The 23,897-nt window shown below is 39.9% G+C and overlaps 1 protein-coding gene across 2 annotated transcripts; it reads left to right on the top strand.

Annotated features, from left to right (window-relative positions):
• Positions 1–1,608: 1,608 nt before the first annotated feature.
• On the top strand, positions 1,609–21,315 carry nr1d2a (nuclear receptor subfamily 1, group D, member 2a). Of its 2 annotated transcripts, XM_028818161.2 has the most exons (8): positions 1,609–2,064; positions 9,507–9,719; positions 9,909–9,997; positions 11,379–11,523; positions 11,690–12,354; positions 16,047–16,232; positions 18,497–18,707; positions 20,614–21,315. In XM_028818161.2, exons 1-8 carry the CDS (start codon positions 2,046–2,048, stop codon positions 20,808–20,810), a joined length of 1,725 nt encoding a protein of 574 aa, XP_028673994.1. In that variant the 5' UTR covers positions 1,609–2,045; the 3' UTR covers positions 20,811–21,315. The 2 variants fall into 2 exon arrangements, with proteins under 2 accessions (XP_028673994.1, XP_028673995.1); XM_028818162.2 differs by lacking the exon at positions 18,497–18,707 and having other exon boundaries at positions 20,614–20,777.
• Positions 21,316–23,897: the final 2,582 nt, after the last annotated feature.

Here is a 23,897-nt window from a genome sequence, read left to right as displayed (position 1 = left end):
AAAGACAGCAAATGATCCGACGGCATCTCCTTAGCGTGCGTTCAGCTGCCCCCCCTTCACAACACGAGCAGCATTATATGTCCTGAGAGAAAGAGATTTAACCACGCCCGGGGCCGGAAATAAAGGACAAGTATTGTTTTTACAAAAGTTTTAAAGTAACAATCCCTTTACATTGTATATCTGGTAAACCAAACCCAGGGGTGGGTGAGCAAAGCGAGCAGGGGGCAGAGCCCCCAGTGTGTGTGTATATATATATATATATATATATATATATATATATATATATATTCTTGAAGTTTTGTAGCTCAGCATTGTGTTAAATATGACTCACATTAAGTGCTTGGACCTCCGTTCAATTACTGTCTGGAGTGTCTTATGTATAGTTTGGATGTTTTTCCTGCATTCACAAAGACTTCTTGATGACCAAAAACCTGCTATTAGCTCAAGTGGCGATTCAAAAATGGTCTCCTGTGTGACTGACTGACTTGTGTCCTGTTTTGGACAGGGGTCAGGCTTTGGCAAAGCACAATTCTGAAAAGACATGAGAAGACTATGAAAAGTGATAGATGGGTGAAAGTAATTTATTACTCTGACATTCATGTGACCCAGCTGCCAGATTTACAAGACTCTCACCAGCTGTGGAGTCCTAGTTCCTTGACCTTTCTTGCAGACTGTACAAAAATACAGTGCTAGCAAAGAATACTGGCAGTTCATGCATCAGAAAATCAGGTTTTCAGCACAGCACTATCCACCTACTGTATATATTTTCTCAATGTCCTTTTTGAAGCAGAGTATGTGTGAGCAAGCATGTTATCCAATGAACTGAAGTTGGATCCTGGTTTACTGTCTGAGCATTCAGGGTAGACGTCAACTCCAGTGGTCTAATAATGGATTAAGTGCTGCACTGCAAATGTGTTTACTGGGTGACCTTTCTTTCTTTCTTTCTTTAACATAAGAATACAAAACATAATAAATCTGACAAATGAGAAGAACCAATGTTATTTATATAAATCAGAATAAGTAACAGTCCTAAGAACAGACTTCTAATGGACTCTACATGGAGCATTCTGCTCTTATCTCTAATCTTTGTCACCTTCCCACTAAGTGAACTGATCCAGTTTTGTAGGTTTACCTCTGAAGCCTACATCTTCTAGTTTCAGAATAAATTTTTGGTTTTGGACCATATTGAAAGCAGTTTGAAAGTCAGGTAATTTTATCAGAAGCCATAACAGCTTAAGAAAGAGGAGCATGATTAACAGTTCTCTGATCTTGCAACACGTCTCGGAGTTTGCATTGCTTGCAACACACTCTTCATATTTTTTCAAAGGGCTTCCATATAAAAAAATCACTTAAAGGTGCCAAACCATATAAAGACGTTCAAACCATTACCCCGGTGTTGGTATATCCAAAGCGCCTTCTTTACAAGCACTTCGTGTCCCATTGTGGTCACAGTGAAAGATAAAATTTCTGCAGCAGGTTCGCCTGCCCCTCTTCCACGTGACCTTTACCCTTTAAAACTGTGTCACTGGGTTAAAGCAGCCGCGGAACGCGCGGGGGGCGGAGCTTCGCGCAGAAGACAGATTTAGGTCACATGGTTTGAGTGTATGAGTACATTTTGTACTGTACAGGCTGCGGAAAGGAGTTGTACTCGGTTCCCGCCCGCTTGTTTTTTTCTTTTTTTACATTTTATATTGCATTTCATATTTTAAAACAAAACTGCGACAGAAAGGGAAGACTGGAATATTTTCAAACATTTTTTTATTAGAAAGAGAAAGCGCTCCGTCGCTACCCAGGTTTGTGAATGCCAGCGATAGCATTCTTCTTGCTGTTGTGGTGAATATTTCTACCAGGAGCAGGCATTGACAGGACACAAAAATCGTGAACTCTTATCTTCCAGGAAGAAAAAAAAATGGAAAACGCGGCTGTCGTCTCTTTGCAGTGAAAACGAGCGCGACCGAGTCGTCCTGCTGCACTGCATAGAACTGTCGCTTATCGTCGAGATCGCAGGAACAGAGCCCGTGTTCTTTGAGAGAATTCCACGAAAAATGGATTCCGCTAAAGCCAGTGAGTATTCGAGGGGAATTTTATTTACATATGCTTGGAAAGCGTAGTCCTTAACGCGGAAATGAGCTCTGAGACCCTTTAAAGTGCTATTTAAAGGCTGACAGTCTGTTTCTCAAAAGCATACGTTTGGGTTAAATGCATAAAATGTGCTGCTTTTGAGGATATAAATAAAACTGAAATAAGTCTTGTCAAGTGCGACTGTCAGATAAATGGGTTACGAGGACTCGCGCTTGTAATTGTCAGCTCGGCGGTCAGCAGCAGCGGTGCAGTTCCTGTACTCACATGGACCGGCTTCCCTAGCCATGTGCAGCTGTGTTTACGCTCGCCCTGCGTCCCTTCTGATTGACTGAGAGCCTTGATGACGTAGGCATTGCATAATTCTACGCCGTGGACTCGTGAGGGCGACCACTGGCGGAGACACGTGAGGCGGAGGCGCAGCCTGCTTGCCATGACCCAGTTTTTCATGAGGCGGGGTCTCGACGGGGATGGAAATGGGCGGAGCTAGAGGGCGGGTCACGTGGGGACGGCGAAGGAAACCTCGAGTCAGTAGGAGCCTCTTGCGCAATTCTATCAGCGGTATTCGGGAACGTGAAATTGGGCTTTTGAGAACACAAGTGAAACCGTGTTATTGCGGAGAACTATATGTGGTTTTATTTAGAGAAAAGAGTTTCACCACCTGCGGTAGCACTCTTTGATTTCTTACAGATTTAGATTATTAACTATTAAAGTATTTCATTAATCGCGGTTTGCCGTTTCTATCTGCATGAGGAATGCAACTGAGATATTGTTTTTCTAGGCTTCTGTAGTAATGTGAAAGGGTCGGTACAATCACGAAATTTAATAAAGATGTCATGGGGACGTGCTTAAATTGAAAACATAGAACGAACTACATCTTGGCTTCCTAGTGGCATATTTTGGAAAAATTTGTCATTACCATTTTATCATGGGAATGGTGAATTGACCCGGATTTGTGACTGTGTGGGTGTGCCCAGCGGTAGACTAGCAACCCAACCAAGGTTGTCTCCCTACGACAGTTTAAGATTTTAGGAGTGCCAAGCCAAATGGCTTTATGTAATCATGCCATCCATTGACATTTTTGCAGCATGCACTGGTACGAAATAATGTTCCCCAGGACCACGATGCAACATAAACATGACAAGTGCAAGTCAAGTGAAGAACTATATTAAACTGTATAGAGAAATAATATGTAATGAACATATAGTAATAAGTGGAATAGATATACATACATACATTAATAGTAATTAAACAGTAGTAACAAATGCACTCCCTATAAATAACCTACCAGGAGCAAGTCTGAAAAATGGGGGAGAAGCACAGAATTCATTCTGGACAGCCAAGGGGTTGAACCTGTTGCAGGAAATGGCAGCATTCTGTCTCTCTCTATAGGCTTTACAGTTGTAATGCTTAATTGAGATGTCATTAATGAAGGGTAGAGAGGGCTCAACAATCTTTTCCATTATGTGCATTATCTGTTGTAGGTCCGTGTATTCAAAGGCACTGCAGTTCCCAAACCACACGCTGATGCCTCGATGGTGCCCCTGTAGAATGTGTGGTGGGAATAGTGGGCGTGGGGGGAGGCTTGCTTTCCCTAGTTGCTGAAGCTGCTCCCATTAGGGGTTGCCACACCGGATAATATTTTTCCATATTACTCTCACTGCACCACTCAGAGTATTTATATCACTGTATCTGAGTGTGAATCACAGCTGTACAGCATCTTATTGGAAAGAGAATTATCGGTATACAGCATCAAGCATACGCTGCCTCAGCCATGCTATCTATTGAACTACACTCATACAGCAAACGCTTCAGAGCCTTTCCTCGCGGTTCAGAAACAGTTTCATCCCAAGAACTATAAACGCACTCAATCAGTCCATCAAGTGCTCCTTGTAGAACTGTTTGTACTTATTAGTACAACCACCTCACTGTAAACTTGCGAAAGTTATAATATTGCACAACCTGAGCCACTTTATAAAGCGTGTATTTACATATGATGATGATATCATTTTTAAGATGAAATGCAGCAAAATATGTTTATTATATTATACAGATAAACATTTAACTTCATTTAAATAATATATCTTGTTAATAAACATGTGAGGATACGTTCCCGCTGCGCTAGTGAGCTGCTGGCGCTCCGTTCACGGATTGTTCCCGCCTCACGCTGTATTCTTGCTCGTGCTGATGTGACACTGGAAGGATAGATGGATAGAATAATTAAAAATGTACTACGAAGATATTTCAGTGTTCCTTAAAAGTTTTGAAGAATCAGCGTTCTAAGCTTACAGATGGCTTAACGTCTATTACAGAACTGATTGTATGGCGATTGGGTATTTGGAGAAATAACAGTAAGGACAGGAATTGGTGGTTAGTATGTTTGAAAGTGACAGTACTGCTGCAATAAAGTATTTCATCAAAGGTCACGCACGACACAGCAAGCATCTTGCATGAGACATGAACAATCACTGCGCCACCGTGTTCTCATGTTTAATAACATGCTTTAACTCCTATCATCATGAAGATGATATCAAGTATACATCTCAGTATTTTAATTATTCAGAGAGCTGTAATATCACAAATGTAATGGATTCTGTGTCCTGTCGGAGGAAGAGAAAGCCCGGAAGCATGTAGTGATTCACACACATAGACAACATAGAAGATCAAATACAAAACAAAGCATTTAATGTGCTACTTTAGTTACGATGGGATTGAAAAACTAGTAAATTAAACAATTGTAAGATGAAGTTTATGATGTTCTGCTTTAATGACAAAATAAACTATGTGATTAAAGTGGAAATTTCAAGATTATTTTTTTCTCTGTATCCTAATAGGCTTTCATATGACACTCAGATGGTGGGCTACGACTTGCCTTTTCACGTCGACTTTGATATCTGACAACTTCTTTTTTATTTTGGGCACTGTGCGACTTTGTGAACTTGAGCTTTCGTATTTCTCCGACACGCTATGTCACTCAATCCACTTCCTTTTGTTGTTTATACCACTGTTTAAACCAACAAATAGTATGCTTTTCTTTGCCTGCACTTGGTATTCGCTGAAGTTCTATTTTGCCTCGTGCTTTTGCCATTGCCTTTTCACCAAACACTGAGCTTAAGGGCTATTTATATTGATTTGCATATTCAAAGAGGCATAATTCTAGGAGGAGTTGGGGTGGGGAAGCAGACGTGTGCATATCTGTTAATTTCCACGCTGACTGTGATTTATGTAGCGGAAGAACATGGAAGTTGGCGAATGCACAGATTTATGCATCTGGATTTTTTTGTGCACAAGTACATTTCCACTTTTGTGCTTACGTCATGTTATAGTGCAAATTCTACGCACGGCGTTATGCATGAGGCCCCAGGTTATTTATGATTTTAATAAAAGCTTATTTTGAGTATTTTGGAAATTGTTTGATTTCTTGAATTAGTTTTTACAACAGATGACATGTCTTGTGTTTTCTATGTTTTACTAAAATGGAAATCAATTTTGTGATATCCAAAAAAGTATTTTGGCAAAGGCTTCTTTAAGGGTTAACTGAGTCGCTAATATCTTTGTCTGATGAGCTTCTAGTTGAACTGTTTCTGAATCCATCTCCATGTGGATCAAACTCAGTTATGTAATAGTGTTATCCAACTTTTCATACTTTAAAATATTCAAATTAGGTCACTTAAAGCAGCAAAGAATGAAAGAACTTGCCTGGCTGTTCAGAGAGGAATTTAGATCTTTCATTTTTCAGCACATGCCTAACTAGAACTTAATAAAGTGATTTTTTAAATGCAGTATTAGTGTCTGGATAGGGCAGCTTTAAAAATGGATGGCGAGATCTTACTAATAGAGTTGCACAATGGCACTGTGATTAACACTGCTGCCAGCCACACCACTCCAGGAGACTGGATTCAAATCTCAACCTGCCCAAAGTGAATTGTGGTCTGGTGTCAGAACAGACTGGTGTCATGAGCGGGCTTGGTCCCTGCCTTGTGTTATGACAGGCTGTGAACCCCAACTGCAGTAAAGAAATCATTGAGTAGGAGTAAGAGGCTTCTGGAATTGGACATTTGGGGTTTTGTAAGTAATCCTACATTTTATTTTTAGGGTGCAAGTGCTGTGGCCTCAGTAGCACGACTTTGGTATGAGCTAAATGATATCCAGTAGATTTGTGGTATTTATTTTACATTTTCATAAACAGGGCCGGTTCAACAACAGAATGAAGTGCATCTCTCAGTTAATTCTAACATAATACCCAATTACAGTATATATAAGAATTAATATTAGTTTTCTGTTAAATCAGACAGTATTATTTGAATATGTTCTTCTCCAAAATTAGTATTGAGCTGTAGTTCAAGTTAGAATTAACTTGTCTCATCTTTAGCACTACTTTGTCTTACTGAAAGTTGAAGAGGAGGGTCAGACCAGGACTTCTTTTCCTCAGTGATTGTCTCCAGCTCATTTAGAAGTATAATTCCTTTAGCATGCAATTGGACATTTGCATAGTCTTGTCCTTGACTGCACACAGTACATCATCCATGGAAGTAACCCAAATGACCTTTTCATCTGATATCCAAATCACCCCAAGTGGCTGCACTTGATCCAGACAATCCGTAGCTGTAGGCTAAGGTTCTTCTGGAATGTTGAGGTCCTTGACTCCTCAAACACCCACCTACCAAAAATGCAGCATCATATTTGACACGAGTAACTACCACACCATTCTTCAGCATGAGGAAGCTGGCTGATCTGGAGAGACTGCCCAGTACAACATCTGCAGCCACGGCACCAGTTAACTGGTCAATGTGACAATCCTGTCTCCATTTTACATGTGATAAAGAGGCCAAGGTACTTCAGCTTTTCCACTTTAAGCCATCTGTCCCCTCAGACATTGAACTTCAAGGGCGCAAACCACTCTCATGCCTCATATCATGGATATCACTGCTTGCTGACATTATAGATTAAAAGTGATTTTTCATTGCATGCTGACTCTGCCATGACTTAGAAGATATTGAGATTCATCAGACCAGTAATTGTGCCCCTTAGCCCACTAAATTCTTACCATCTTGTTATTCATTGACAGAAATGAAACTCTTGAAATTGAAATAAAATGAAACTCTCGGTCCATGAGGGGTTTTGCATTCTGGTATTCTTGTTTTAACAGAACTCAGTTGTTAGTTGACTAACTGTGGCCTGTCTGTTTCTCTGCACAAGGTGATCAGCAGCCTGTCTCTGCCCCAAGGGCTGCCACTGAGTAGTTGTGTATTTGCTGGAGGCCAGTTCTTAATAAAAATATAAAACACATGATGGACTGATGTTCCTAAAGCACTCATGCAGATACAGGAGACCCACACTATTAAAAATGAAGTAGTGTGTTACAAAACTGCCCATAGTTTTGTCTTGTATTTAGCCCCCAGGAGTGTGATTGCTTTATACTTAATTTGTTAAGGTTCTTCTAATGTGTGGTGTCTATCAATGGCATTTTACAATAGACAGATGAGGGTGAGAATAGCATTACTTGCAAGGTGTGTTGCTGTTTGCACCTGTATTTGTTCTTCTGAATTAACTATGTTTTAAAATCTTTGTAATTATGATCTTTTTGAGAGCTTTGCAGTTATCAAAATCACACACATCATATCCTCTTCTTCTTGATAGGTTTCCTGATTATTCTGTTAGTGAAATGGATGTCTAAGAACACATAGGATAGAAAACCGTGGATTGATTAGCTTTTGGACCAGGCTGTTGGAACACACCTGACTGAAGGAGCAGCTGTTAGCAGAGTAAGGCCTGTATGATGAATACAGGTAATAGAAACTGTCATGGAGAGGCATTCATCAGGGTCAAACAGCTGAGGATTAATCCTCTATGGGTTATCTTTGGCAGCAATTAAAATGTGAAGAATGTGCAGGCTGGCATCACTGGCCTAGACATTTAATGTGAAGCTTAGCTTGCATTTATGAACACGGGTGTTTTGCCAAAAGGTACTGGAGGGTCCTGAGGTGGACAAAATGAGCAGGGAGGCTCGGGTGAGACCAAAAGGTATAATGAGAAATGCAAGGTGAGGCGGATCATATTAGTGAGGGAGTTAGCTAGTGATGATCACTCTTTGAAGTGTCACCTTGGGACCATTGGCACATATGTCATTTTCATTTTTTATTTGTGTTGAATGTTCGTGAGGTTTCTTATTTAACTACACTAGACATATAAATTACATTTTGACAATTTAATTTTACCATGTTAGAGGCCAGACATGCAGTCTGCTCTGTGTCACTCACTACACTGTTGTTATTAGTTTCTACAGATTCTTATACTACTTACAGCACTGCAGGAATATTATTATCCTGAGAACTCCAAGAAAATATTACATTGGAAAATATAATTAATGGAAAACATAATTACAGGATTGGAAAAAACAACAATTAACACTAAAGATAGCTATGATAAAGATAGCTCAAAGCAAATGAAAATATGGAATATTGCTCCGTCCAAAATTCTTACAGAAAATATGTTGTTTTCTCAAACGTCTTTTCCTGATGATGATTCCATTCTTGCTTGATGATTGTTGTAATTAAGGCTTAGAAGTCAGTGGTGCTTTTTAAAAATCTATTAATGTGTTACTGTTTTTTATTTTTAATTTTTAATATAACTTTAACAGCCCGGTACTGGAAAACACAAGATTGCAGACTTGAAACCTCCGGCTGACTCAGTGTGACCATGATCATGCCAGTTCACCTCCCTGTGCAGCGAGTGTTAAATCAAAAAAAAAGTCATTGTATTTAAAGTACTTTAGGATGGTGTTCACCATAAAAAGAAGGGTTAAAAAATAAAGCCGAAGGGCTGTCCCTTTGTGAACCACAACAGGCAAGTGACTGCCATCAACACTGAAGAGATGACTTACTTGTACGTTATACTTCTGTAGAGTGTTTGCAATACTTTGGACAAATTTCTTATCATTTTTCTCTACTGTTTCTTTTTTCACTTTCCTTTCTGATATAGAATCATATTCTGAAATACTTCAAACACAAACGTTTTTACAAGTGAAAAACTAAGTTATATTCTACCTGATTTACAGTAATATTTGATTATCCAACAGTTGCTAAAAGCTCTACCATTGTCAACAATAATTATGTAATACTGGTAATTGTTTTAAATTAATGTTTTGTTTAAAAAAAGAAATATGTAATACTTTTCTCAGAGCATTTAATTTTAAAGTATGCGGTTGATTTTTGGTAATTAAACGATTGCTTCTTTAAACTTGTTTGAGTGTTGTTTGCTAATACAGAGCAAACTGAAGCACATCAAACAAAGTTTACTATTAGGTTAAAATGAATATTATAATACATAATAACTTCTATAATGCAGCAGTTCAGTCATTGCTAGGAAGTCCTTACTAATGGCGGTTCATTTAAAGAAGGTAACTGTGACCATGTCCTTTATTTTAGGTGGTGTAATAGCTTATATCAGCTCTTCAAGCTCTGCGTCGAGCCCCGAGTCCTGCCACAGTGACAGCTCTAACAGCAGTTACCACTCCCTGCCCCCGTCTCCCAGCAGAAGAGCGAGTGCAGTGGGAGAAAACCGAGGAAATCACAGCCATGGCCGCTCCCATTCCACAGCTAAGATTGGCCACTCCACAGCCAGCAAGTGTGGCATTACCAGTAAGTGGCACCGGCACTGTTTGAGTCCGTCTGTGGGTAAAGTAAACAGATGGTGCATGTTTTCAAATTATAAGACTGGCGATTTGAAGATAAAACTACCCAGTTAGCGCATTTTATTCAGGATAACGATGACAAATTATAAAACTTGTTAAGTAGTATATATGCTTAAATTATATTTTATTTTTCTAGAAATTAATGGAATGGTGCTTCTATGTAAAGTATGTGGAGATGTGGCATCTGGATTTCACTACGGTGTCCATGCCTGTGAAGGCTGTAAGGTGAGTTAATTGCTGTCACGTTTGGCTGTAATGTCATTGTCACTTTGCTTTTATGTAAGGTATGTTTTTGCAAGGGCTTCTGCACAGTGGCGCGGTGACAACACTACTGCCTCACAGTAAGGAGACTAGGGATCGCATCTCAGGTCCTCCCTGTGTGGAGTTTGCATGTTCTCCTGATATCTTTGTGGGTTTCCTCCTGGTGCTTCAGTTTCCCACGGTCCAAAGACTTGTAGATTAGGTGAATTGGTGATGTTGAGCTGGCCCTAGTGTGTGTGTGTGTGTGTGTGTGTTTTCTCATCCTGCGTTGGACTGACACCCTGTCCAGGGTTTGTTTCTGCCTTGTGCCCTGTGCTAGTTGGGATAGGCTTCAGCTCATCCCCTGTGACCCTGTTCAGGACTAAGCAGGTTAGAAAATGACATGACATGTTTTAGAAAGCACTGAAGAACATCATTCAAGTAAAAACACTGAAAGTGGTGGATAGTCACTTGTACAATATTAACTTCAAATTAAACTTTGCATTATTGGACAATAGTCTTTATTTTTGTGTTGTATTCTTTCTGAAGTTAGTGTATTTGTTTATATTTCCCATATTTTCCTTCAATGCTGAATATATTACAGTGTATGTAACATAGTTATATATATATTGCACTTTCTATAATCAACTGACACTGGTGTCTTGTAATGCTGATAACTGCTTTGTAAAGTGACTTATGATAGTGCTAGCTGCAAAAGGAACAGTGAAAATTCAATACCAATGAGTTACATACTCTCAAAGTTAATAATAAACACATTTTTGCAGATGATGTGAAGTGCAAAGTAAACATTTGTGTGTGGTAGCCTGCATCTGCCTTTGACTTTCTGATAAGACCGAGCTCTTAGAAGTGGACAACAGAGCAGTAGCACTCTACTACAGTCGACAGTTTCTTTCTGCTCTAAATCATCAAGGACTCACCATTTGTACTTTTTTTGAATAATAAGATGTCTAGAAACGTTAATAGATAATAACATAACAAACCTTCCTTAGAAATTTTCTTTGCAGTACAAAGATAATTGATGTGCTTTATATATACAATATAATATTTTGTTTTGATTAGATATACCTTATTAATTTCCAAGGGTTAATTATCTTTTTGCATGAGCTTTGGAGGTCAGGACACAGGGCCTGCCATTGTACAGAAGCCCTGGAGCAATTTTTAGGTTAAGGGCAATTAAGGGTTATTAAGAAGAATGCAGTATTTCATTATGTGAGAAATAGGATAACAGCATTTTGGGCATAACATTATACATGGTGTTATTTTACAGTGTTGACCAACATAATCTACAGTACAGTAGACTACAGTAAACCAGATAGTATGTTTTTTTTTCTTGTTCATCTTGCAGGGTTTTTTTAGAAGAAGCATTCAACAAAACATTCAGTACAAAAAGTGCCTTAAAAATGAAAACTGCCCAATAATGAGGATAAACAGAAACCGCTGTCAGCAGTGTCGTTTTAAAAAATGTTTATTGGTTGGAATGTCTAGAGATGGTAAGTGTCTGCAGAGCTTTATAATTTACTGTTTCTTTTCATTGGCTTTGTAAATGTGGTGGGGTTTGGCATACTAAAAACTTAAAGGTAAAGTTTTGTTATTTGAAAGTAAGACTAAGAATAAACTCTTCATCTAAATATGTTGGTAAACCTTTTATTTTTTCAGCTGTTCGCTTTGGACGTATCCCAAAACGAGAAAAACAAAGAATGTTACTAGAAATGCAGAGTGCCATGAACAATATGATGAATAATAATCAGCTAAATAGACAGACTCTACCAGGAGAATCATCTCCTGAAGGTTCAGCAGATTTTAGATCTTCATCCTCCTCAGCGTCCAGCTCTTCTTCACCTGCACCCCCACAGGAGTATCAGGTAGAGACGGAGACTTTGGATTCCAGTCTGGAGAAGATGGAGACAACTGAAAGCCCATTTGGGTCTGATAATAGTGAGGATGAAGTTATAGGCACCGTCACAAGAGCTCATAAAGAGACTTTTATGTATAACCAGGAACAGCTGAGCAATACAGATGAAGACCTTCAATCGCAGCATGCAAACCAGGATCTTGGTAAGAGCACAGAAGGGGAAATAAGATCTCCACACAATAGGAACAGCTACAGTGGCTGCCAGTATTCAGTCCAGCAGACATTGTACATGCCAAGTGACACTTCAGCTTTCTGCCCCAGTTACAACAACAACAGGCTGTCGAATGGCCACTGCCCAAACTATTCAAATGGGTTTTCACACAAAGGCTTAAACTGTGCAGATGCCGAGGTGTTAAATAACAGAAGCGTCAGTGGCCCAGGGTGGAGAGGAGGAAACAGAATGCATTTGGTGAGTTTATTTTTTTGTGAGATATATATGTATGAATAGAATTGTTTACTGTTTGGAGGAAAATGAATTATTAAGCTTCATCATGTATATTATTAAATTATAGTATTTATAGTTCTTCTTTTTTAACCACAAAAACCTTACATCAGGGTAAATATATATCATATCTTACTTATGCATAGGAAAAACTGGTGCTAAACAGATGCAGGCATCATGAATTACACTTTATTAATTTCTTGTTCAGTACTTTTTCTTAAACAGGCATCTTTCAAAGTTCTGAGGTCTTTGCACATTTTAATTTCACCCTCCCCAAAAGGGCCTGGTGCTCCTCATTCCACTCATCCATGCCATAAGCAGCTTTTACAGCTCAGGGTTGTGAGAGGTGTAACCTTTCCTGGCAGAACTGACTGTAGGCTGATCACATTTACCCACAAACCCACACCCACACTCACTTATTAGGCCAAATAGAATCACCAGTTCAGCTGTCTGGTATGCCTTCGGCATGTGAGTAAAACCCCAATGTGAAAACTCCATACAGGCAGTGCCTGGGCCATGACTCACACTCAGGACCTAGAGCACTGAGGCTGCAGCGCTAACTACTGAAGCAACATGCTACCCCAACTTTTTAGTTTTTGAATTTTAGATGATATCAGTAAAAAAAAAAAGTAAGAAGGTTTTTCTCCAGGACACCATTTCTTTTAATTAAAGGAAAACAATTTTAGATTCAAACATCTCCTGCAGGAAAAGAAACTGTTGGTCCCCAGAGCTCTGTCCCTTAAGCAAAATTAAAATGATGGCAGATTATTGTTTAGTGTTTGCCAGAGCCCATTGATATGCTAACATTTTTAAATTTCAGGGAACGTTATGAGCTACTGCCATTAACAGACATAAGAGCACCTTCTGTCTGTCCATTAAAATGCTCAGCTGGCAGTTTATTCACGTGGGTGGTACGTAAAGGACATGGTCAATGTTTGTGTTTTGTTTTTTTAATTGCATCGGGACATTTTTAGGATCCATACTGCAAACGAGCTTTGTTTGAGGTACACACCTTTTTATGTCTTGTACTGCTTTATATTATGCTGTCAGAGCAAAGGGACATTGAGGGGGAAAATTTGGTTCAAGAATTTAAGACACGTCTGGTAAAACTGATTTTTTTCATAACCATTTTTCATTTTTAATGCCTGATTGGCATCATGAATCTCTTTATCACATACTTTGCAACCATATGTTACTACAGTTATTTTTTTTACCAAACAATTTAAAAAAAAAAAAGTGCCATATTCCATGTATTCCTGTTGATACTCACACAATTGAATGGTCAGTCGCAGATTATCTGCAAAACATAAGACATGTTGGGCCCACGTCTCTTTTATTTTTCTACGCCTCCAAACTGTTTTATTCATTCTTTTACAAGCCGAACATACTGTAGTCCTGAATGGAGATGCTTGTTTCAGAAGGGCATATCTGAGCCTCGCCACATCAAAATTTCACTTACATGGCACAGATCTGCCACTGAAGTTAAATGTTTTCTATGATGATTGAGGCATGTCTTCCTCTTTGAAAATCTGCCCTGCTTTCATAATTCAAAGTCATAACATTTCAAAATGTACCTAAAGATAATATGCTCCTTTCACTGTTGTGGTTGCTGTTAAATAACATTGGTATGTTGACTGCCTGCTGTTGTCCTCAGGATGCTTGGGTTTTTGACCAGGATTCTGTCACACTACCTGAACATTTCAGACGTTCAAGCTTTAGGCCTCTCTGAACGTTATTTTTCCCCATTCAGAGTGATGCCTGTTTATGTGTGCGTGTTTGTGTGCCAGATTATGAGTCGGTGGACATGATAACTCAAGAAGTAATCACTACCCATGCACAGTTATTAGCATTACATAATGCTAGATGTCTTTTGATTTGAAATGAGCAGTATATACAACATCATATGCAAAAAGGTCAATTACTGTACATGTAAATACATATAATAACAATAACAGTACATACAACCACACCAGACACAACCCTAATTAACCCTTTGCCCTTGTCTGAGCTGAGATGTGATGGGAACAGAAAGATCAGCTAGTTCATCTGTGCTTGTAAATATGCTTTGGCCACACACTAACCAGGCCCCCAATAAATATGGAAAGAAATTGGCTCATCTGATTCATTGAATTCAGGTTAGTATGCAGGAGGGCAGGGACTCCAGAATCTTAAATTGTTGTTCCTCCAGGGAAGCTCAACTTCATCCACTTTACCACTGCTCAGTCTTGTATACTGAAACCTCTTTAGGTATTTGTAACCCAAAAAAATGTACACGATGACTTCTTCAACTCTGCCACAGTGACGGAGATGATGTGATTCTCCAGCACTGCAACAACTCCAACCACCAGTCAATCTCGAATGAAGCCCATACTCTTGATAGGTGGGTTTATACAGTATTTCCTGTTTAGCTTTTTCAACTACAGTGGCCATCTGCAGCCTGAGAGCGAGTGTAGTGTAGTGTAGTACAGTAGTAATAATAGAAATAACACAGATGCAGACAGAGTAAAAATAGATACACATGCATAATAATAGCGTCACTGGTGCACACAGCTTCATTATAAATAACTGCGGTTTTCCTAAACTGCATGACCCAACCCCTAAGTAAAATGCGGCAGAAAACTGTAATTGTTTTTATGGCTAAATAAGTTCTCTTGTGACGTCCCAAATTCCAGCGCGTTAGCAATGTTATTAAAGAGGTAATGCATTTTCTCATTCCTAAACAAATTTAAGGAAAAAACAAATCTATAATTTGAAAGTTTTACAGTGGTTTTCAGATTATTTTTGTGATGATTTTATCAAGTGTTCGCCATTTAAATTCTATAATCATGTTAACATTCCTTCGGTGGGCTGGCGCCCTGCCCGGGGTTTGTTTCCTGCCTTGCACCCTGTGTATTTGATTGGCTCCAGCGGACCACCGTGACCCTGTAGTTAGGATATAGCAGGTTGGATAATTGGTGGATGGATGGATGTTAACATTTCCTTTCTAAACACAGATGATGGATTAACAGCCAAGGAAGATATTGCTTAAAATACGCAGGAGCCATTCAGTTTTGTCATTGTTATCGCTAAGATCTCCCAGAATTCTCACTTTTGCTCTCCTCCACAAGGCTTCTTGAATTTTGTTCCCTTTTCCAATGCGCTCATGCAAAATATGTACCCACTTCATGTTCTTGGTGAGGGTGCACTGACTCACTCTATATACACAGTTTATTATCTTTATTAAAAAGACAGTGTCATATGTTGTATTGGCACAAAAACAATCCGCATGTAGGTTTTTGTATTCATATTATAAATAAGCAATTAAAGCAGCTATTTAGGCAGGTCCGAGGTGTGGGAATGTACACCCTTCCTTGTAAAAAGCATATAGAAAAATGTTATGGGAAGACACGCTTAATGAAAATATCTCCAGCTGAATTTGTTTTATTCTAAAAGAATTGTTCACTACTAAATGATAAAAAGTGATCATAACTCATAACATTTAAAGCTAACTAAATCTTCAGAGCTCGATGAATATTTGATGGGCTCTTGTTAAACGACTCCACCCTAATAAAGATGCCTTTGCCCAACAGCCACCTAAAACGTGTGTGCAGATGCTTGTGACGTTGTCCAGGACAGAATGTTAGAACTGATCATGGTGCGATTCTTTTTTTTCCATCCAGGTGTGTCCAATGAGCTTGACTCCATATGTTGACCCCTGTAAATCTGGACATGGCATTTGGGAGGAATTCTCGATGAGTTTTACTCCAGCAGTAAGAGAGGTCGTGGAGTTTGCAAAGCGCATTCCTGGCTTCAGAGATCTCTCCCAGCACGACCAAGTCAGCCTTTTGAAAGCTGGCACTTTTGAGGTACGCAGAGATCCATTTAGTTCATTTTAATTTGCTTGGGATTTATAGATTTTAGTTGGGACTAAAGTTCAGATGTGTTTTTTTCATATAGATGACTGTTTATTTATAGTTTATTTAGTTTATAGTTTTAGTTTATTTATAGTTCCACGTTCTATGTTATTATGCTCAACCTTTATAACACACTGCTGAGGCCTCATCTTGACTACTGTGCGCAGTTTTGGTCTCCAGGCTACAAAAAGGACATAGCAGCACTAGAAAAGGTCCAGAGAAGAGCGACTAGGCTGATTCCAGGGCTACAGGGGTTGAATTATGAGGAAAGTTTAAAAGAGCTGAGCCTTTACAGTTCAAGCAAAAGAAGATTAAGAGGTGACACGATTGAAGTGTTTAAAATTATGAAGAAAATTAGCCCAGTGGATCGAGACTGTTATTTTAAAATGAGTTCATCAAGAACACGGGGACACAGTTGGAAACTTGTTAAGGGTAAATTTCGCACAGACATTAGGAAGTTTTTCTTTACACAAAGAACGATAGACACTTGGAATAAGCTACAAGTTTCTTATTTAAAGACTGTTAAATAAAGACTGGCGAGCTTTATTGGGCTGAGTGGCCTGTTCATGTCTAGAATGTTCTAATGTTCAACTGATGTTCCAGAAGGTGTGTCTTTGAGTCAACATTGTGAATTATATAATTTGTTTGAATCCTCAAAAAACATTTTTGATGACAATTGTAACTTCCATAGCAGGCTATAGATAGATAGATACTTTATTAATCCCAAGGGGAAATTCACATACTCCAGCAGCAGCATATTGATAAAAAACAATATTAAATTAGAGTGATAAAAATGCAGGTACAACAGACAGTAACTTTGCATAATGTTAACGTTTACCGTAATGTCTTCTTCACCAAACACATTAACATTAATGCCCCTAAAATAAAGTAAATACAAATTAAAACTTTTAAGGAAACAAAGGGGAAGCTAAAACCGTAATTAAAAGAGACGCATTAGAAGGACGTCCAGGTTGGGCAGATTGGAGACACCAACTTGGCCCCAGTGGGGTGTGTGTGTTCCCCTGCAATGGAATGGCGCCCTCTTCAGGAAAATATTCCTGCCTTGCACCCTACAAATGCTGCGGCAGGTTCCAGCCTCACGTGACCCTGCTCAGGATTAAGCAGGTTAAGAAAATGGCATGGCATGGAGGTAAAAGACGCAGTGTTTTTTCACATGTAAATTTCCAACAATTGTAATTATAAACATCACATTAATAAAAATGTGCTTCATTGAATTTTCTTGAACTGACCTACAGTTTTATTATCCTGTTGAACACAGCACAGCTTCCTTTCAGACCGTCACTTCTAAAATGAATTAACACATAAAGACAAGAAGTGCTTTGTCTTCAGAAATCAAGATTGCGGTGTTACTTCATTTTCACTCATTTGAGTGCAACAGCTTACAGTTAGTCTGCTTCCTGAAGCTGTGTTTTTCCAGTAAAGTTTGGCAGGCACCCAGACCCTGTCCTGACAGAGATGATTGCAAGGTGGCATGCCAGGCTGTTGGTTGGCACACTCCTATTTTATGACATGAATATGCTCTTTGAGCATTGGTACTGTTGCCATTATGTCAGCATGCACAGTACCTGGGATGTCTTGCTGCTCATACTCACTTGTGTGACTTTAGTGCCTGGTAATGTCCTGTAGTGTTAGTGTTGTTGCCTTGGCATTCTGGATTTAAATTGTGTTCCTGCTGTTCTGTTGGACACGTTTGCACTTCTTCCCAGTGTCTTTCTGGGTTTTCTTCTGTTATTCAATTCAGTTCTTTCAGTTTTTGTTTCAAATCCCCAAAAATGCACACGATTTTTGTTTAATTGGCATCATGGGACTATGGATGTGTGCATGAATGGGCCTCACAACTAACTGGTGGCTCTGTAGGTTTCCTGGGACAGGCCTTGACCTTCCAAAGTAGGACTAAGCTGGTTTGAGAATAATAAGGCAGCGTCCTCTGTTCACACACACACAACACACGGTTCAACAAAGTGCTACATCTGTTCTGATTACTGTTCTAAAGACTGAACTGTTGTCTGTACATTAAAACACAAAGTGCAGGCCAAGTATTTACCAGGAATGTTCCTCACAATGGAAAAAAATAATCTGATTTGAAATAATGATTTTATAAGAAAATCTAAATAAGTTAATGAAAAGAGTAATCTTTTAAAAAATATATAAACATTTTTCTACTCTGACATTTTTTTGTAAATTAATTTTAACAGGTTTTAATGGTTCGCTTTGCATCCTTGTTTGATGCTAAGGAACGTACTGTCACTTTCCTGAGTGGAAAAAAGTACAGTGTGGACACTCTGCGATCAATGGGAGCAGGAGACTTGCTGAATTCAATGTTTGAGTTCAGTGAGAAGTTAATTGCTCTGCAGCTTAGCGAAGAGGAGATGAGTCTGTTTACGGCAGTCGTACTCGTTTCAGCTGGTAAGTAAATTGTCCCTCTTGGTGACATTTAAGTGCGTCAGTTCAGTGCTTCACTTTCTAAGCTACAATCATTATTCTGCATCATGAAGACTACACGTTGAACTATTGTGAAATAAAACAAACAAAAAAGTGACAGAGCATTTGTTGTCAATGATATTGATGGGAGACAAACACGATGGCAGTTTATAACGCTACCCTAACGCCCAAAAACAGGCCTAGACACCAGAGGTTGTGTCGGAGCAGGTGTATGTGTGGTCACTTACTGTAGTCGCTGTTGTCGACCAGGTCAAAAAGGTGAAGGACACACCCAGGGTGGCAAAATGAACCAAAGTTAGGTTCTCAGCTGGCGCGCTCGTCATTTTGTAGATTGTTAGTTGCACATCCAGAGGCTGAGATTAAAGGGTCACAACTGACATGACGGCAGGCCACAATAAAACAAAGTGGGTTCCTGTATATGAAGGTGGGCATCTTGAGCAAAGTAGCCAGCTGTAGTTACAATCTTAACTTTTCTTTAAAATGCTAAAACTGTTCCCTGAGACACATTAGTGAAGCTGCAAAAAAAAATGCATTATTTTGACCAAATGCGAATGTTTTTTGTATGAATATAAACCTCAGTTTCTAGTTTTGTGCCAGGCAGTTGTCTGGTTTTCCACGGCTCTCTCAGCATGGCACTTTGTTCAGGCCTTACAGTGTACAAGGGGCCTGCAGTGGTTTTAGATATTTCTGGTACATAGTTATGTGAATATAGTGATGGATTATCTTGTTTTAATGAGTTTGCTATAAATTATTATTTTTTATATTCAAGGTGACTTAGACGATAAGTTGATGTTACAGTTGTTTACAGATATTTTTTACAGTTGTAACATAAGCAGGATAAGTGACTTGCTGAGATTGAATCTTTGGCAAACCTCTGCATTTGGTATGCGCCAAGAGAACGCTCATGTTGACACCTGTGTTTAACTTGCCGTTGTTGCATTTAGTTTTATATTTTGAGGTTGCCCCCCTCATCACATTCAGACAGTCAGCCATACATTGGCAGCGTGTGACGTACTGGGATTGGCACCTGCACAGACTTACTGGTTTTTTTTTTCCAGCTCACAGCTTGCGATTGCCTGCTGTTAGGTCGTCACATGACTTGCACCCCACACTCACTTTCTGTCTGTTGTTTTCTAACATCATTAATTGTAGGAACACCTTTGACCGTATGGCTTCATAGATACTCTCTCTGTCCGGTGAGTTTTGCTGCTGTTCACCTCACAGCCCTGTGACCAAGGCCTACCATATTGGCGTGACAAAATAGTGGAAACACCCTAAAAGCAGGATATCGGAGAGATGAGAAAGGCACTTGGAAATGTTATCTAAAAGGAGTGCAGCACCTGATGGGCTAGTCAGAGCAGTTGTGTGTGCCGAGTTCTGAGGGTCCCCATCCCCGCCTTTCCTGTCTTTACGTGTGCCTGCGAGGAAAACTTGGGGGTTGATGGCAGGGTTGGCACTCCAGCCACTGTAAAAAAAAAACGTCACACTGTTTCACTCCATTTAAACCAGTGTGCTGCTGAGGTGTCACCGCTGCATGGCTGCACTGGGGTCCTAGTTTGGGATCCTGAGGTGGTTCGTCACGTGGTGGGAGCAGCAATGCGCTGTATGTCATGCAGGCTCCCCACCTCCCTCTCTCATTTTGAGGAGGGGGTTTGAAAGAAAATACTAGTCAGTTATTTGACATAAAGCTCACCATTTGCAGTTGGAGTAATTTGGTGATTAAAAGCTGAGTAGCTGGGATTGACGGTCAGGTTTGTCCACCCTCAGTGTGAAGGTCACTATTATTTAGAGTGTGTGCCTTTTATTTGTTGTATTTAAACTTAACACCAGGAATGGCATACATCCTCTTGTCTCTGTGTTACCATTTCAGATCGCTCAGGAATAGAAAATGTGAACTCCGTGGAGGCGTTACAAGAAACTCTGATCAGAGCGCTGAGGAGCCTAATTATGAAGAATCACCCCAATGAAACTTCCATTTTTACCAAACTTCTTCTGAAGTTGCCTGACCTTCGCTCGCTCAACAACTTGCACTCAGAGGAACTGTTAGCCTTTAAAGTTCACCCCTAGACCTCATCTTTTTGTTTTTTGTAACTCAGTGGACTCTTCTTTTAGTTAATTATCTTGGTTGTATATACAGTATGTGCATTTTTTTTACCTTTTCTTTCACATCCTTTGGATACGTGAATGTAGAATTTTAAAGAGACAAAACCTTTAAAAATGAGAATCTTTGTACTGTATGGCTATTAGCCTGTAGCAAAAAAACAAAGAGACACATGACTCTGACGTGCGAACGGTTGCTAGTACACATTTTCTGAAGCACCTTTTTGTTAAGAAGACAAAATCTATAATGTGAGTGCAATATAAGACTTGTTTTTGTCCTTGTTCTGTCTATTTTTTCTAACTTGAAAGTGATTTATATGATTCCCACAGTGGGGGATGAAGAGACTGTATGATATGCTATTCAAGTTTCTATGTTTAAGCGTAGGCCGAGATGATTATCGACAGAAAGTCAGCTGTGCCTCTGTGAACCTCTGACGGTGCCTGGCAGGTAACTTGGGTTACATTACAAAAATACGAGCAAACAAGCAACAAGTCTCTCTGTATAGAATGTGTTTTTGCTGCTAATGCATGGCTATACTGTATGACTGGGCATTGTGTAAATTGACTTCCTGTCTTTTTTGATCGTGTGCATTCATAAGCCAGAAGTATTGCATTATGACTTGTCAGTTTTCTACGACACAGGAAGATGTAAGACATTTTGTGTTTGCGTCCTTCTGTTTCCCACTTTCCTTCCTTTCTAAAAGCGTAAACCTCTCCAGTCATTAAGGACTCGATGAACGTCACAAACACTTTTTTCCAAATGTGGAAGAATATCAACAGCCAACCTCTGTGAAGCCTCGTTTGGTGCTGTGAGGCCTGCTGGTTGCAGAATGAACACCAACAGCTTTAAAACTTGTGCACAGTTGTGCAAGGCAGCTGTGGGCAGAGTCGTCATCTCATCACGGATCATTTCCAAAGACCCTCTCTGATGACGCGGCCATTTACAAAATCACGGGCTAACCAACAACGAAGTGAATGTCAACTGCTAACAAGTGAGCAGACCGGAGCGTGGAACCGTTTGGGCTTTCTCTTTGGTTTTTTTGAATGTTTGCTTATCATGCTGTAGAGTTGGGAATTCTTCTTTTCCGTAGACGCTGCTGCTTACTTTCAGTATAGAGATTGTATTGTAAATCTTTTATTAACTCGTTTGTAGCTCTGAGCAGAGTCTCGTTTATTTACCATTTTAGGACTCGGCTGTTCATGCGTGAGACTCGCCTACAAATTCAACTCTCTGGGTCAACTGGAGTTGGCGTTCTACACGAGGTTATCTCGAGGTGACCCCATGTCTCTGCAGTAACGAAACCCCCTTCAGCAAGCATCTCCGCGGAGTTCATAGTTTTAGCCCCCTTTGCCGTGTGCGTCTCAGCAGCGGGTTCGACTACATGAACGAGGTAATGAACGGTTCTTAGGGTCTGCTTGTACAAATCTCATCCATTCTTAACTATGACGCAGTACCACCTTTCTGTCGCGTGTGCGTCACATGGGTACTTCGGTCTAGTTTTGCATTTTTGAAGGCCAGATCCAGCATCGCAAACAACAACTTCCCGACTTGCATTGTGCATGGCAGCAATACTAGAGGCAACTTTAATAATAATTATAATAACACATTTTATTTATGTTCAAGACCGTGCCACTGCAGCTCGATTTTCTGTTGGCGTTCCCTTCATTAAGAGCGACTGCCAGCAGGGTCTTTACAGACCCACACCATGTGAAGCTCACTTTAAATGAGCTCAGGTGCCAAGTCATCATTTGGTGTCGACTTTGTATTTCTAACAGACACATAGCGTTGGCGGACGTTTGTTTAACTGCGAGCCGGAAAAGAAACTTGACGTTACTGTGCAGTTGGCGGTTGTTCCAGTAAATTCTGACTCTGCAGATTTGTGTTCCGCGTCGACGATTACTTTACACGTGTCCTTCCACAGTGCACTACATTTGCGTGTAGCTCTGATCGTCTTGGCAGCACTCTGATGCGGTGTCACATACAGTAATAAGCACTGAGAGGACATCACCCAGGGCTACCCGTGTTTACTGCTGTTTATGAAGTGTTTCAAGTTTGTGGCCAAGTCTGCTTTTCATCCGTCCGCCATTCCACCGTCACACCTGCCTAACTCAGCTCAGGGTTGCGGGTGAAAGTGCCCTTGTTGTGTATTACAGAATGAGCGGGAGTGAAATTCAGGTGACGCGTACAGCGAGTGTTAATGGTGGTCATGTGCTTCTCTGACGTCGAGACTACAGCGGTGTCTCCTAACTTACTGCATAAACTACGAGAAGATGGCTGCCGATTAGTGAGACCGGTGTGGGCGATTTGTTCACTGCAGTGGGAGCGCAGCTTGAAATGACCCCGTGATTGTGCCGTAACCGGTGGTCTCTGCTTGGTCCGGCACTCATTTACGCTTTCTGCAGTTGACCCTGCTGTTCAGTTCCGAGTCTTTTCTGTTCCTTATTCTGTGAAAAAGGTAGATTTTATATATATATAAATAAATATATATATTATATATGCAAAAATGTTATGTATGCCATTCTTTTCATTCTGACGGCCTTTTTTAATGTTATATCAGTGTTCACAAAATTTTGTGCAAAAAAAGTACTTAACTCATTTGTAAACCTTTTTAATGAAAATGTTTGGCTGCTATTAATGTTTCGCACTGTGCAGAAATTCTACATGCTGAGTAATAATAAAGGCTGTATTGTGGGTCACATCTGGCTGTTTTGGTTTATTATTATTTTTTTAATAAAGATCTAGTTAAATAGTGAAAAATATTTCTTGTTGTATTGTTAAACAACGTTCAAAGTTAGCTCTGTGGGCCTGAGAAAAATCGGAATGTTTGACTCTGGGAAGGTCGCTTGATTGCTTTCTCCATTTCCTATTCTGAAAACTCAGTAACAACACACACGTTATAAATCAGCCTCTGCCGTGTTCAAACACTCCGACCCATTGAACACACAAATGAGGGGCCTTAATGTGACAAAGTCAACGCAATTTAGAGCCCCTGACGTAACCAGGCAGTTAGCGACGGTTTGGCCTGGCCAGTCGCTCGAGTAACGTACAGAGTC

This window comes from Erpetoichthys calabaricus, chromosome 13, assembly GCF_900747795.2.
Source record: "Erpetoichthys calabaricus chromosome 13, fErpCal1.3, whole genome shotgun sequence".
Lineage (NCBI taxonomy): Eukaryota > Metazoa > Chordata > Cladistia > Polypteriformes > Polypteridae > Erpetoichthys > Erpetoichthys calabaricus.
Note: the sequence above shows the minus strand (reverse complement) of the source record. Positions and strands in the feature narration are given on the sequence as shown.

What these genes read in the sequence shown, in the direction of transcription:
- nr1d2a (XM_028818161.2), top strand. An exon ending in GAGGAAACAGAATGCATTTG is followed by an intron (nt 12,355 to 16,046) that starts GTGAGTTTATTT and finishes TTTTCCATCCAG; the next exon opens with GTGTGTCCAATGAGCTTGAC. An exon ending in TGAAAGCTGGCACTTTTGAG is followed by an intron (nt 16,233 to 18,496) that starts GTACGCAGAGAT and finishes TAATTTTAACAG; the next exon opens with GTTTTAATGGTTCGCTTTGC.